This window comes from Geotrypetes seraphini, chromosome 4 (genome assembly GCF_902459505.1).
Source record: "Geotrypetes seraphini chromosome 4, aGeoSer1.1, whole genome shotgun sequence".
NCBI classification, from domain to species: Eukaryota; Metazoa; Chordata; class Amphibia; order Gymnophiona; family Dermophiidae; genus Geotrypetes; species Geotrypetes seraphini.
Window position 1 is genome coordinate 180,164,988 of NC_047087.1, and position 16,772 is coordinate 180,181,759.

The 16,772-nt window shown below is 40.4% G+C and overlaps 1 protein-coding gene across 7 annotated transcripts in view; it reads right to left on the reverse strand.

Annotated features, from left to right (window-relative positions):
- Positions 1-16,772, reverse strand: part of DRC7 (dynein regulatory complex subunit 7) — a 179,393-nt gene that overhangs the window by 53,128 nt on the left and 109,493 nt on the right. For all 7 annotated transcript variants that reach the window (XM_033943631.1, XM_033943627.1, XM_033943628.1 and 4 more), the window contains one exon: positions 9,227-9,453. In XM_033943631.1, coding sequence (XP_033799522.1) covers positions 9,227-9,453 — 227 coding nt within the window. The remainder of the gene's footprint in view (positions 1-9,226; positions 9,454-16,772) is intronic.

A 16,772-nucleotide genomic window follows, 5' to 3' on the forward strand; every position in this document is an offset into this window, starting at 1 on the left:
ATCACAGCCTTGCTTCCTTCCCCTTAACAATTAACCTCCATGTCAGTGGGGAAATGGCTAGCTTCCAGCAATGGCTCAGCTACGTCCATAGCCTCTGTCTGCTCAGCAGCCTCTGGGGTGGAGTTGAGGTAGTCCTCTGTCATCTCCACGTCCTCACTGCTGTGGGCTGGAGGAGAGAGACTTCTCCCCTCATCTGCCTCCAAGCTCTGCTGTCTCTCCTGCCACTGCCTGAGCTCCTTAGCCCAAGCTCCGTCCCAGCTTTCCCTGCTCCCCCTTCTGAGATTCCATACTCTGTTCTTATGTTGGTTAAAGCCCCACCCCTCTCTCCTTAGAGCAGCTGTGTTAGGCAGGAAATCCCTAGGGAAATAACTCAGGTTTCTCCTAGGCTGGTAATGAGCATACCTTCCAGCCCTAGGACTCCACTTCTCAATAAGAGTCCTCCCAGGCTTTCTAGGGTACCTGTCCTGAGATGGCGCTCTCTGCTGGATGTACCTATGTTCCTGCCTCTCCTGCTCTACCTCACTGTCTGAGGGGTAGTCAGCCAAAACCAAACTTTTACTTTTAACCTGGTCAGCCCTTCTGACCAGGGACCGTGTTTTGCTTTTATCCCTTACAAGGACAAAGCTGGCTACAGGTTTGTCACATCACCAAAAATTAAATATCAAGGGACAAAAAAGAGCAGATGATCAATTGTCCCTAAATCGAGATGACAGTGCCAGCTATCTACTTTTTGCAATCTAATGGGTCCAAAAACTTCTATATAACCAAAAATCACAAGTTTGTCTCATATATGCTGACACTGTACATCTCATTCTACAAGTCCAAATTCGTGACCATTAAGACTTAGAAATCAGCTGTTTTATCTCAATGTTCCAAATATCTCTAAGACTAGTTTTTGGTTTCTTATTCATATAACCAGATATTAATTTATACCAATGGGCAGCCTAATGTCCTAGGAAATCCGTCTAGAAGCATAGGACCGGTAAGCTAGAGTGGAAAAGATAGAAACTTGAGTGGAGATGGTAGAAATGGAGCAGTTGCAGTTTAAAAAAGATCACAGGGTTCTCCAGGACATGGAAAAACGTATGGAAGAATTTGAAAACCGGTCTCGGAGGAATAATGTGAAGATACTGGGATTATCAGAAGGGGTAAAAAATGTAATTGCTTTCCTAGAAGAATTTATACTACAGATGCTCCCCTTTAATTTAAAAGTGCCGTTAGAAATTGAAAGGGCACATAGAATCTCAGGAAAAAGATCCAACAGTCAGAAGGGCCCCAGGCCATTGATATTTCATTTACTTTGTTTCCAGCATGTTATGGAGATATTAAGACTGGCAAAGGAGAAAAGAAACTTGAATTATAAAGATTCAAAAATATCATTTGTCCCACATTTTGCAAGGGCAACAGCAAACCAGCGCAGGCAATTTTTATTAAGACCACAATTAAAGCTGATTGGGGCAAAATATGGACTATTTTACCCTGCAATAATGAGGGTTACCTATAAGGATAAATTTATGCAGTTTGATGATCCTGACAAATTAAAATTTCTGCCTCAACAAGAGACACCAATAGACTGAGGGAACTTTCTACTATAACTTTAAGCAAGTATTTATGGTGTTTTTCTATTTGACTTCCAATTGATTTTGTTTACAATGATATTCCTGGTGCTTATGGGTTTCTAAGCACTAATATGTAACATGCCTGCAATATGCCTGCTGATTAAAAATATCGGACAGTCAGAGATCTTGTCAGCTATGTGGCTATGCTGTTTGGAGAGTCCAGTGTCTGTGGAGGAAACAGGCTTCAGATGACTTTATTTTTCCTATTTTAGTTAAGACCATAGACAAAATTTTACGGTATTGGAATATTTTAAAAAACTATTTGATGGTTCTGATTTCTAACTGTCACAGCGCTGTTATCATGAGGGCATTCTTTTTTTCATTTGATTCTGCCTTGTAATTGGAGAACGTTCAATCTCTATTCTACTTCTGACCAATGGGAGGCAATACAGAAGGTTAGTTCCCTCCCATTTGGGTAACTGGTGTCTCCAATCAGGCTAGTGGACATAATGACTACATCAGAGGGGAGTGAAGAAGGTTCACTGGGGAATGGAGTCAACGGAAGCTTAACATCTGAGAAGAAAATATTAATTAAATCTTCGGGGTCTTCTGATGTGAATGGCGTCTCTTCGGTTAGAACAGCTGAGTGGGCATTGAAGAGATTTCCAAGGAACACCAGATGATTGCTTCCTGGATGCTATGTGCGATCCCGCAGGATGCCAACTTCAGACTGCAGCACAGCGGCGACACGTCGGTCGCTCGGAGGGTGGGTGGGGGGGCTGGAGCCGGTTGACACCTGCCGCATGCTGCTTTCTTTGTCTCTCTGTTAAAGGATATATGATTGGACCATAATATACTTAAAACTAACCTGTGTATGTCCCTTGGCTGCAACAGACAGGACTATGGTAATTGTCTCTGGATACAACATTATCACTTCTCAGTGCTAGGCCAAAGGAAAATGGCCTGGCTCTCGCTGCACAAGAACATTTGCCAGTGCCAGTGCTCTGCAGGTGATACTCAGGGCAGCGTAGTAAGACCCTTCAAGGCTCAATGAATGAGAGCTGACAGCCCTCTTTGTGATCATAACTTTGGGCAAAAGAAAACTTCAGAGACCAGCATGGTATAGATCTAGTTTTAATAATAAAATTCAATACAGCAGAGCTTTTGGCTCAGCTGATGCTATTACTAGAAACTTAGCTCTTCCTGTGGTCTGCATCATACCAACCTGAAAGCATTATAGAATAGCCATTTTAAAGAATTTTTTTAAGTTAGTTATTTTATCAATTAACTATGTTTAGTCTCTTATATTTATCGGTTGCTATAGGCTTGTTTATTAGCTGTCATTGATTTAGTTAATCTGAAATGTCATGTGATAAATTTATTTGAAAGATAAATGAAGGGTTACTTTGGGATTAATTTAGGATACTTTAAGGAATGAAAAGAGTAAATCTTACTTTGTTATGAAGTCATATTTTATGATTTTACGAAACTTTTCAGTAAAGCGCGGATTGGATTGATTCTTTTAGATACTATTATATTTGCAGTTATACATTTACATATGTACAAGTAAGTATATTGTTTTCATCAATTTTGAAATTCTAGAAGGCATGTATTTTAATCTATTATCTTTATCTCTTTATTTATTTAATCTTTTACTATTATTATTTATTTATTTAATTATCCAGGTATCTATTTAATTATTGTATTTTGGGGTAGATCATTGTTAATTTATTATGGTAAAATCCTTATGTAGCCTGGGGGAGGGTTCTGACTACTAGTCTATATGTGCGCTTTCAAGCAATCATGTGATTTTAAGGGTTGGGGGGAAGGGGGAGGACAAGGGGTTTTATAAAGGGATTCTGGAGTCCTGGACATGTATGGATCTAAAGGTGCCCTTAGGAATAAATGAATTTTTAGAATATCTTCACAGTATTACAATTTAAAAAATGAATAATGAATCTTAAACTGTTTTCCTGGGACATTTTAGTTCTGATTATGCCCCTAATTGGGTATCTGAATTTTCAGAAAGCATTTGACAAAGACCCCTAAGCATTTGATGAAAGACCCCTAAGCAAACTAAAATGTCATAGGATAGGAGGCAATGTCCTATTGCAGATTAAGAATTGTTTAAATACAGAAAAGAGAGTATTTTTAATGAGAATAACTAATGGGCAGACTGGATGGACCGTTCAGATCTATATTTGCTGTCATTTACTATGTTACTATGTACATAACATAACATAACATAACATTATACTTATAGACTGCATTACCAAAAAGTTCTATGCGGTTTACAAAAGATTATAAACATTAAACATAATCGTATATTTGAATGAGTCAGCTAGTCAGGTATTTGGAGAAAAGATAGGTTTTTAGCTGTTTTCTAAAATGTCTGTAAGAAACAGCTGTGAGCAACAATGATTGAAATTCTTTTTCATGAGAAGATGCCTGAGATGCTAGGAGTGATTTAGGAATTTCTTGCTTTTACAGCCTTTTACAGAAGGGAAATTGAACAGAGCATGAGTTTTTCTACTGCATTTGTGCGTAGATATGGAAAAACTATTAGCCAGATAAGTAGGGGCTGTACCATATAAAACCTTGTAACAAAAGCAGCCCAACTTGAACAATACCCGAGCTTCCACAGGTAACCAATGCAATTCGCAATAAAATAACATTACATGCTCGTATTTCTTCAATCCGTAAATCAATCTAACTGCTGTGTTCTGTATCAGTGATAATCTTAATAATTCCTTCTTAGTAATTGATAAATAAGCAATATTGCAATAGTCAAGGAGACTCAACAGTAATGACTGGACCAACAATTTAAAGGCTGAAAATTCAAAATAGGGTCTAATTGTTCGTAGTCTCCATAAAGTAAAATAACTTTTACGTACAACAGCATCCATCTGGGTTTTCATAGTAAGATGTTTATCTAATATGATTCCTAAAATTTTAATCATTGGATGGATTATATAAGATGTTGAAAGTGTATTGTTGGAAAGTTCATGAAAAATTTTGGTAGGAGATGCTACAAAGAACTTTGTTTTATCAGAATTAAGCTTAAGTTTGAATTGCTGCATCCAAAGATTCATCCTTTCCATTATAGTCTCAATTTGAGTAGTAATCTGACATGTAATGTTACATGGTCAATATTCTCAATAAAGAAAAATAAATAATGGAGTTCTCCAGAACTGCTGCTTATTAACATATTTACAAATGGCCTGAAACAAGAATAATGAGCGAAGTGACTGTCCATCTTTGACTGGGTGAGCAGAGAACTGGATAGAGGAAGAGCACTGGTTGTGGTGTAATAAGGTTTTAGCAAAGCCTTTTGACAGTGTTCAACACAGGCATCTAATAAATAAACTGGGTACCATCGTAATGAGCCCCAAAGTGGCATACTGGGCTAGGAACTGGTTGAGTGGAAGGAGACAGAGGGTAGTGCTCAATGGAGATCTCTCTGAGGAAAGGGATGTTACCAGTAGATGTCTCAAGGTTTGGTTCTTGGGCCTGTTCTTTTTAACATTTTTTGTAAGCAATATTGCTGAAGGGCTGGCTGATTAAGATTTGCCTCTTTGTGGTTGATACCAAAGTCTGCAATAGAGCAGACACCCTTTATAGTGTGGATAACATGAGGAAGGACCTAGCGAAGCTTGAGGAATGGTCCAAAATTGGCAGCTAATATTTACTACTAAGAAATACAAGGTCACGTTATTTAAAAGCGCCGATCTGGACCCTACAGTTCCCTCTCATTATCGTCCGATTGTAAATATACCTCTTGACAAAAATGATGGAGTCAATTATTTCTAGCCAACTTTCCACCTACTTGGAGAAATTTTCTATTTTGTTACCATTTCAACATGGGTTCAGATCAAACTTTAGTACGGAGACTCTTCTATTATCATTAATTTCAAAGATTCAAAATTTACAGATACAAAATAAATGTGCTGTATTGTTGCAATTTGATCTTTCAGCTGCATTTGATGTAATTCATCACGACATCCTGATTTGTATGTTATCAGATATTGGTTTAAACCAAGCTGTACTGAATTGGTTTAGTAAATTCCTCTCATTGCAATCTTTTGAGGTATATTTGGAGGGTGAGACTTCTTCCTCTTGGAAATCCACCTGTGGGGTGCCACAGGGCTCTCCGCTGTCGCCAATCTTGTTTAATGTATATGACTTTTCTGAAACATTTTTGCCTTTCATCAGCAAAGACTATATTTACCTATGCAGATGATATTTTTATTTTATTAGTTAATCCTGATCTTAACAACCTGGTCCCTAGTATAAACCGCTGCATTTCTAAACTTCAACTGTAGACTTTGTCTATTCAAATGAAACTGAACGCTGCCAAAATCAATTGCTTTGGATTGGGAAAGATTAGAAAACCTCCCTTCCTCTGTCACATTGAAAACAAGTATCTCACTACATATAGATTTTTCATCTAGAGCAGGGATCTCAAAGTCCCTCCTTGAGGGCCGCAATCCAGTCGGGTTTTCAGGATTTTTCCAATGAATATGCATTGAAAGCAGTGCATGCACATAGATCTCATGCATATTCATTGGGGAAATTCTGAAAACCCAACTGGATTGCGGCCCTCAAGGAGGGACTTTGAGATCCATGATCTAGAGTCCTTGGTGTCATCTTGGACTCATCACTTACATTTCATGAACAGATAAATTCCTCGGGAAAAAAAGTGTTTTTTTAGTCTGTGCATGTTGAGGAAGGTCAGATCACTATTCCATCAAGAACACTTCTCAGTGTTGGTACAATCCACTGTGTTTTCTCAGATAGATTATTGTAACTCAGTTTATCAGGGCATTAAGCAGGGCAGTCTAAAACAACTCCAGTTAATACAGAATAATGCAGCTAAGCTCATTTTTGGGAAACGAAAGTATGATCATGTGTCCCCTTTGTTGATAAAGCTTCACTGGCTCCCAGTTCGCTTTAGGATCCAGTTTAAATGTGCATGCATAATCTTCAAGCTTCTCTATGGAATATTTGATCCTTTTGTCCCCTTATGTTGGAATACCCTTAGACTTTGCCATTTGAGAAACACACAAAGATATAAGTTAGCCTTCCCTTCCTTTAAGGGAATTAAATCTGCTGGGAAGCTCAGTCGATCTTTTGTTTTTAAGTTTGTAGAGATCTGGAATGAACTTCCTGACTCCATTAGGCTTTTAGGCCAGCTGCAAATATTTAATAAATTCCTGAAAACTTTGTTGTTCTCGCAATTTTTAAATGGTTTAACTACAGTCTCAATGAAATGATAATATTATAGTTATTTTTCTTATGCTTTTCTTATGTACTTTAGTTTTTAATTAGTTCTTCCTTCTATGTTTTCTGCTAAGTACTCTAGTCTTAATTATATGTGAACCAAGTCGAGCTCCACTGGGAGATGACCCGGTATATAAACCAAAGATTAGATTAGATCATGCATTTGGGAATGGTACACTTTAGGGGGTGAAGAACTTTTGTGCATGAAAAAGGAGTGGGACTTGGGTGTGATAGTATGTGATGATATTAAGGTGGCCAAAAGGTTGAAAAGGCGATGGTGAAAGCTAGAAGAATGCTTTGGTGCATAGGGAGAGTAATGACTAGTAGGAAAAAGGAGATATTGATGCCCTTGTATAAGACTCTGGTGAGACTTCATTTAGAATATCGTGTACCGTTCTGGAGATCGCACCTTCAAAAAGATAAACAGGATGGAGTCAGTCCAGAGAAAGACTACTAAATAAGTGGTCTTCATCATAAGGCGTACAGGGACAGACTTAAAGATCTCAATATGTATGGAGGAAATGGGGGAGAGAGGAGATAGAGACATTTAAATACCTATCCTATATAATAAAAGGTTAGCGGCGCATGCGCTTTTAAAAAAGCGTGATTACTGCCGCCGTGGTGTGTGATCCGTGGCGGTGTTCCATTTTAGAACCCGGCCAATGATCACTCTGGCCACTCCCCTCCTCCCGCCCTCACTCACCCTGGAGCCAGGCAAGCTCTCTTCCTGCCCGCGTCCTCGGCAGGGAACACACCTGGCCCTCATTCGCCGCCGCCGCCGCCACTGCTGCTGATCCTCCTGTAAAGAGCAGCCTGTGATGGTGGCCGGCTTTAGGGAACCTCGCAGGCCGCTCTCCAACTCTGTAGCACGTTCCCTCTGACGCGATCCCGTGCGTCAGAGGGAACGTGTTACCGAGGCTGGAGAGCGGCCTGCGAGGTTCGCTAAAGCCAGCCACCATCGCAGGCTGCTCTTCAGGAGGATCAGCAGCGTAAGAGGAGCCGCCACCGGCACTTTTAAAACTAACCTTCGGCCGCAGCAGGCCAGCCTGCGGGAAGGGAAGGGGGAGGGGCCGAACGGAGCAGGCCAAATCGTATTAAGAGAAGGGAGGGGCCGAACGGAGCAGGACAGCTCAGGGAATTGCTTCACAGGGACCTGGAGGAGAAGGGAAATACGCTGCTGCTTCTGCAAAGGAAAGTGAGGGGGGGGGCTTCACGGGGACCTGGAGGGGAATGGAAATACCGCTGCTGCTTCTGCAAAGGAAAGTGGGGGGGGGGAGGAGAGACAGAAAGAAATACAGACAGACAAAGGAGGCCAGGGAGAGACAGACAGAAATAAAGACAGACAGACAGACAAAGGGTGCCAGGGAGAGAGATGAAAAATAGCAGGAGGGAGAGAGACAGAAAGGAAGGAAGAAAGAGACAGGAACAGGGAGAGAGACATAAATAAAGAAAGACAGACAGGCATATATTCTAGCACCCGTTAATGTAACGGGCTTAAACACTAGTCATAAATGTGTATGAGGCAAGTGTCAATTGAAAGGAAACTCTGGAATGAGGGGGCATAGGATGAGAGTGAAAGGGTATATATAGGTTCAGAAGTAACCTCAGAAACTACTTTTTCCATGGAAAGGGTGGTGAATCCTTGAAATAGCCTCCCAGTGGAGGTGGTGAAGATGAAAAGTGTATCTGAATTCAAGAAAGCTTGGGACAAGTACATTGGATATCTAAGGGAGAGGAGAAGATAGTAGAAGGCATAGTTAGATAGACTAGATAGGCCATATGGTCTTTATTTGCTTCATTTTACTATGTTTTATGTGATCAAGCAACATGAATTATATCTCTGACAACTTGAGACCACACTTGAATTTTTCTGGTTTTGTTGGTGTTCCAATTCTCCCTATATGATATTATGTACTCAAGCCCCTGCCTTTGGCCCCAATTCTATAAATGTCACTTAAAAATTCAGTTTTGACTTGTGCAGCACTAAGTTCAATTCTATAAAAGTTAGGCACACTGTATAGAATTGTATTTATTGCCATCTATGTTAAGGGTCACTAGATGTCCTAACCAGGTTTTCTTGTCCTAAATGCCTTTCTTAGTTAGGTACACGTCAGTCTATCTTCTATAATCATGCACATAATTAAAAGAAATGCCCAAGATGTGCCCCCTAACTACGCCCACTTTTAGGTAGTTGCTTTGGACAAGGCGCCTAACTTTTAGAGAATCATGCCTACCAAGTTAGACACCTGTTAGTTATGAGGTGTAAATGCCAATTATCGGCACTGACTAAGCCTATTAATTAAATTAGGCACCTACAATGGCTAGGAGTGCCGATGTGGACGCTTAACTTTAGGCAGACTTTATAGAATTTGCCCCTTTGTTTATACCACTATAGGTCGTAGATTCGGTTCATTAATTCCTCCAATGATGCCAACTTTCTTGGATCTCTTTCCAAAAATTGCATGTTGATAGAATAAGAAATCTGGGCGCCCTTCAAAGGTCTCAGTCATTTCTCGTGCATTTTCTTCCCGTTTCTGCAGGCCATCCACACGGGCCGTGCTGTAAAACTCCATGGTACGTTCCGTCTCTGGCTGCAGTGTCTTGTAAATATGTACTGTGGAGGACATTACAAAAGAAACTGCTATACAGGTATATGAATTAACCTTTTACAAAATAATGAATCAGCTCTCAATAATATGACTGATGTCAGAAGCCTCCCTGGATTCCACTATCATGCACACAGACTATACCAGTGGTCTCAAACTCAAACCCTTTGCAGGGCCACATTTTGGATTTGTAGGTACTTGGAGGGCCTCAGAAAAAAATAGTTAATGTCTTCTTAAAGAAATGACAATTTTGCATGAGGTAAAACTCTTTATAGTTTATAAATCTTTCCTTTCGTCTTAATAATAATATTTTAATTTATAGCTAAAGAGACATGATCAAGAAACTTTTATTTTACTTTTGTGATTATGATAAACATTCCGAGGGCCTCAAAATAGTACCTGGCGGGCCACATGTGGCCTCTGGGCCACGAGTTTGAGACCACTGGACTATACCAACCAGTTTCTTTTTCTGTTTATCCACCAGCACATGCACATTATGATACAGACATCAAATATATACACCAGTGAATAAACTGCTCTTTGTTCACTAATTAACCCTCCCCCTCACACACACACACTTTTATGAAGCTGCATTAAGGATTTTTATTGCCAATCACAGCTCCCTCTCTTTGGAATGCTCTACCTCCAGAAGATTCACCTACCTTCAGATAACCTTCCCCCAAATTACCCACCTTAACACCTTCCAATTAAACAAATACCATAAATAGATTGTAACCTACCCTCTCTAACTGCATTCCATATGTATTTTTCATACAGTTCTTCACTGTCAGTTTAATTTCCATCCTATAAGTTCACATAGAATTTTTCTTTTTTCAACCATCTTTATTTTCTCTTCTTTATTAATTTCCAGGTACTTTAGTTAGATTGTGAGCCTTCGGGACAGTAAGGGAATTTTTTTAAGTACCTTCTTACTTCTCATTTATAATCTTAATGTATATTTTCTTCAAACCGCTTAGAACCTAACGGATGTAGTGGTATATAAGAAATAAATTACATTACATTACATTACATTAGACATTAGTCTAGAATCCTCCCTGGGCAGATTTAAATCCAAACTTAAAACTTTCCTTTTCAGAGATACTTTTAGCTCCTGAGACAAGACCCTTTACACAAAAAATGCCAAGATCACAGCTGAGAAAGACAAATGCTTCTTATGATGTGACCCCCCCCCCCCTCCTAATGTGTTATCCCTCCCCCTCATTCCTTCCTTTTCTTTTTTTTTTTAAATCTAGATGTATTTTTTCACTTCCCCTTCCCCCTACACTCCTATTGGTTCTAGTATACATTATTTGCTTCGTTATCTCCAACTATCATTTTTAATTTTTAAACTGATATTTTTAATTATCATATTGTAAACCATTTAGTTATCTACTGATAGACTGTATATCAAGTGACAAACTTGGAAATTTGGTAGATGCATGGAACAGTCTCACGGAAGAGGTGGTGGAGACAGAAACTGTGTCTGAATTCAAGGAAGCATGAGATAGGCACGTGGGATCTCTTAGAGAGAGGAAGAGATAATGGTTACTGTGGATGGGCAGATTGGATGGGCCATTTGCCCTTTATCTGCTATCATGTTTCTATGCTTATAAGATGATATTTTATTGAAAAGATTTAACAGATCACCATCTGATATCACAGCTCTAAATACTTTAAATTAATCAATACATTAATAAATATCCTTATAAATATAATGTGATATTGTGTAAAGTGCTCAGACCCAACAACCAATTTAGTTCAGTGTTATCACTTAACTGTGGTTGCCAATGGGACCGTCATCGCTATCTTTACAGTCCCAAACCTCCTGAGTTACCAATCACTCTAATATATTACTATATAATGGTAACTTATCTGAAGATGATAATGGGAGGCATGTTATTGATTATTTGGCAGCCACAGACTGGATCATTTAAAGTGCTGGTGCTCAATAGATGATCATTTTAAAACCAATAAAGTGTCATCCTGGAATACCGAGCCCCCTGAGGATATTTATTAATGTATTGATTAATTTAAAGTATTTAGAGCTGTGATATCGGATGGTGATCAGTTATATTATCACATAATATTCGTTCTTATATCCCTAGCAGAGGAATATACATATTGAAAAGATTTAAAACATTTCTCAGTTAGCTCTCAGAGACTAACACCTCCTTCCCCAAGTTAAGACAGAAAACTATCCTGAGAAAGGAAGTTTTGGTCTCTGACAGTTGGTCAAAAATGTATTAAAACTAGTCCAATGAAAATATATCATCTTAATTCTATTGTTTATTTATATTTATTAACCTTTATAAACAAAGGCAGATTAGTGGTACCAAATGTTAAAAAATTATATTACATTACAGTTCCAAAATGAAGCTGGATGTGCAAAAAAAACCAGAAATTATACTTTTTAAAAGATAGGTGGAGGAATAGTGGCTAGAATCAGTGATTTTTTGGCTCTGCGGTGTTGTTTTTGAGATATTGTATGAAAGTGCTGGGGATGGTGTTGGATTATATATGTAATGGATTATATATGTAATGGAAAAATCTGCATTTTTTTCAGATACATTTTATTAGGAGGACAACATTGGCTTCAAACGACCTAACAAATGAAGCTGAAAAAGCACAGATTTTACCATAACTAATACTTGCACTTGCATATTGAGCTATAATCTAACACCACTCCCAACACTTTCATGCAACACTTCACAGGCAACACCACAGAGCCAACCATCACTGACTCTGGCAACCATTCATCCACCTGTCTTCCAACAAGCATAATTTCTGGTTTTTGCACATTCAGCTTCATCTTGTGAATACACATCTAATCACCTGTTACCTCTATGGAATCCACCATAACTAAGTACTGGTAAAAAGAGCTGACCATAATCAACATAAAAGTGATAGCTGATCCCTTACCTCAAAAAGCCCTCCCCAAATAAATATTAAACAATAACAACTCTGAAAGTGCTGACCCTTGGGGTTCCCCTCTGATTACTGGGACAACTGATGACGGTCCAGGACTACTACTATTCACCTGAATTGATCTCTCACTGAAATAAGACACAATGTGTCAGTCTGCGCCCTGCATTTGATACAAGTATCATCATTCCAGAGGTCCATCCAGGTTCCCCTCACCTTGGTATGATACACCCTATGTAAGATATGGAATTGGGTCTATTTAAACTGATATTGTAAACATGTAAAAGTGTAAACATTCTGAAAAAGCTTTGCATATCAAGACTGGAGACTGGCAACCCCAATTCCAGAGACCAATCCTTGGCCAATGGTGCAAGACAGGCCTCCATCCAACCCCACCCCCATATCCCTGCCAAGTCTGTTCAAGTGAGGAGGGGTAGTAAGTAATGCCCTGTCTAATAGCCCATACTCCCATTTCTCGGCATAAACATGCACTATGGAGTTGTAATAATGGTGAATTTGCATGTAAGTATAGAAGCCCGTGGATGGAACGTTCCACAGCTCCCGAAATTGGGAAAAGGAAGGGAACTATCCTTCTCCCTCGGCCAACACATTCCCTAGTGTAAGAAGTCGCTCCTCTAAACATTGCAAACCCTGTAGGGAGTGCATACCTGGCACAAAACTCAGATTGCGAAGGAGGGAGAGAAAAGGAGAGGTAGAAATCACTCTATCTTGCTTAGTCTGTCACCAATGCCAGGCTTTGCAAAAGGGTAGCAGGAACTCCAAAGAAGTAGACCCCATCCCTCCCTCTGGCACTCTCAAACCGTGAATGAAAGAAACAAAAGACAAAGGAGAACAACACGTCTCCAGCAATCTCTCAGGGGAGTAGCGATAATTCCTCAATATACATTCTGCAATCCAACGCATAAGAGACGCAATGTTATATAAATGTAAATCGGGTAAATTCAGACCTCCCAAGTGTTTTGCCCTAGATAGTTTTTGAGAGCTGAGATGCACCGCCCTAGAATTCCAGATAAAGGAACGTATGAGAGACTTAAACTGGAGCTCATCAGCCCTCGTAACCCACACTGGCATGGTCTGAATGGGGTATAAGAGTTTTGGGAAGAATACCATTTTAACCAAGGCAACTTGTCCCATCAATGAGAGGGGGAGAGAGCGCCATCTTGTACAAAGATCTTTAATTTTCAAAATGCCCTTAATGACATTAGCCTCATATAGTTTCTGTAGGTCCCAGCACAACACTATGCCCAAGTATTTCAATTTCTCCGAGATGATTCGTACCCCCAGCCGCTCGTACCAAGGATCAGGACCCAAGTCCTGTAGCAATAAAGCTTCAGTTTTGTCGTAATTGATTTTCAAATCTGAAAATGTGCCAAAATGATTGATAATAGTCATTAAGTGGGGAAAATGAAGATCTGCATGATTGATGTACAAAAGCATGTCATCAGCATATAAACTAATACAAAATTCCCAATCACCCGCTCACAACCCTTCCAACACAGTATCCTGATGAATATAAGCAACCAGAGGATCATCCGCGAGAAGAAATAGCAGAGGCAACAAGGGATATCCCTCTCGGGTACCCCAAGCCAAAGGAAAAGACTCGGCTACCCCTCCATTGATCAGTAATTGAGAGGAGGGATTATGATATAGGGCAGTTACCCAGTCCATAAAATCCCCAGAGATACCAAAGTGGCCCATCGCCCAGAACAAATGCTGCCACGAGACCATATTGAGAGCTTTTTTGACATCTAGGCTCGTGATCAATGCTCTATCAGCAATCGCGTGAGAGGTTTGCAAAACCAGAAGAACTTTTAGTAAGTTGAGAGAAGCATGCCTTCCAGGCACAAAACCTACTTGGTCTTCATGTATTAAGAGAGGCAATAGGGTGTTGAGATGGGCGACCAAAATGGCCGCTAGTAGCTTGACATCCTGGTTTAACAGTGAGATAGGTCTGTAAGAACCCAATTGATCGGAAGGGCGTCCAGGCTTTGGTAACACAATCACATATGCTTTATTATGGTTATCCCCAGGAGGAGTGTCCAAACGAAGGGCCATAAACATCTGCAGGGCACCCACAACTGCCGGATTCAAAATCTTATAAAATTCTGGGCCAAGGCCGTCAGGACCCAGTGTTTTGGCAAGCTTTAAGTTTTTTATGGCAAACTGAATTTCTGTCCCGGCAATAAGCAAGGAAGTCGTAAAGTAGCAAAGAACTTGTCTCTCTCACACTCAGCACAACCTTGAGCTGCATAAAGTGATTTATAAAAAGCAACGAACTGCTTAGTGGCATCCTGATGGTGCATATGGGTCTTTCCAAATAGCATTAGCATTAGCAATAGCATTGATAATGTGTTTAGGTCTAGGAGGGCGAACCAAATTAGCCAGCAGGCGACCAGTTTTGTCGCCCCAATGATATAATGTATATTTATAATAATAATAAATACTCCATTCTGCTCCCTGATGGAGTAGGTTGTTGAGCTGTGCCTTGATGTTCCCCACTTCAACTTTCAGCTCAGGAGTCAGATGACAAATGTGTAGCATGCAAATGCGCTGTAATTCTTTGGAAAGCGATAGAAGAGTTATGTCCCATTTCTTTTTCAAAGCAGCAGAGTATGCCAGAATAAGACCCCTCATGACAGCCTTAGCTGCCTCCCAATACATGACTGGCCCAGTATCATCCACAGAGTTAGTTTGCGTAAACTCTTCCCATTTACCCTGAAAATAAGGATGTAATTGATCATCAAGATAAAGACTAGGGGACATATGCCAAACACACTGAAAGGGAGCCTGAGCAAACTGGAGAGAAACCCCCCCCAGTAGAGCATGATCAGAGAGCACCAGAGGAGACATCGTAGCCCTCAGCACCTTGGGAAATAAAGAGACACCAATATATAATTGATACGGGAGTATACACCATGGGGATTCGAGTAAAAAGAAAAATCCAACTCAGCAGGGTGCAATATCCGCCAGGAGTCCAATAAGATTAACTCTTGCATAAGAAAGTCCACTCCTCGAGCATTAATGCCAGGTACTGCAGGCTTTGGAGGTTTACAGTCCAAAGCAGGGTCCGCTACTATATTGCAATCACCCCCCCCTCTCCCCCCAAGATGAGATATGTATCGGAGAAGGGAGACAGCAAACCCACCAAAGACAAAAAAAACTCATGGGAGTAAACATTTGGAGTGTATGTGTTAGCTAGCATAATATTGTGTCCCCACAATTCCCCCACTAATATGATGTAGTACCCCTGGGGATCTATAATTTGCTTATGTATATGGTAGGGGATGTGTTTATGTATGAGAATCACTACCCCTCGTTTCCGGGAAGAAAAAGAAGCAAAACTCACTTGACCCACCCAGTCTCTCCTCAGCATGGAATGCTCTATCCCCATTAAGTGTTGTCGGTAATGGAAAAGGACCCTTTCCTTGACAGCATAATTCAGGAATCGGCAAGGCTGATTGTCGTTCTCTCTTCGCATACCCACGCAGTGTGTGCACATTCCAACAGTATTGGCTCCTGATCTACAGGAAGTTTCAGGGCCGCTGGGAGCCATGATTCAAGACGAGAGCAGAGGTCCATATCATGGACTGAGTTAAGAATGCCAATAAAGTGCAAGTTATTGAGCCTTCCCCTATTTTCCTGATCCTCTAGTTTCTCGGCAAAAGTTTTATTTGCAGTTTCCAGAGTTTAAATGCGTTCCTCAAAGTTATCAGTCTTCACCTCTTTTTGGGCTATTCGATCTTCCGCTCTTTGGAGACAATTGGCCTGAGAGTCTAAGCGTTCCTTAATCTCCTCCATAAAGGTATGGATCTTCACCAGCTTATTCTCCATAACCACTGTCAGTGACCGGGTAAGTCCTTGTACCGCAGCTTCTTGGAGAGTACACATTGGCGCCTCGTGGACCTCCACCATTGTGGTTTCGTTGTGCTTCTGTTTTTCCTTCAGGCCTCTCGACAATTTGAGAGACATAATGCCTTCGTCCCAGGTCAGCAATTCCTTCAAAAATAGCCAAGGCTCGTATTTAACATTAAACTGTGCCCACTCCTGTCCAATCTTCACTGGCTCCCAGTGATTTCCAGAATCCATTTCAAATGCTCCTGACTGGCTTTTAAGATCATTCACGGCATCCTTCCTCCCCTAATCCCATGATCCTTTAACTTCTCGAGTCCTGATTCCACCAGATCCGCCCAAAGATATAAATTATCCTTCCCCTCTCTACACAGTATTCTCTATGCAGGTAAACTGGGAAAATATCTTCTCTTCAAAATCACAGGTCTCTGGAATGACCTTACTATCCCGCTGTGGAACCTGGGCTCTCTCCAACTATTCCGCAAGCAACTGAAAACTTGGCTCTTCTCTAACATGTAATTCTATTTTCCCCCTT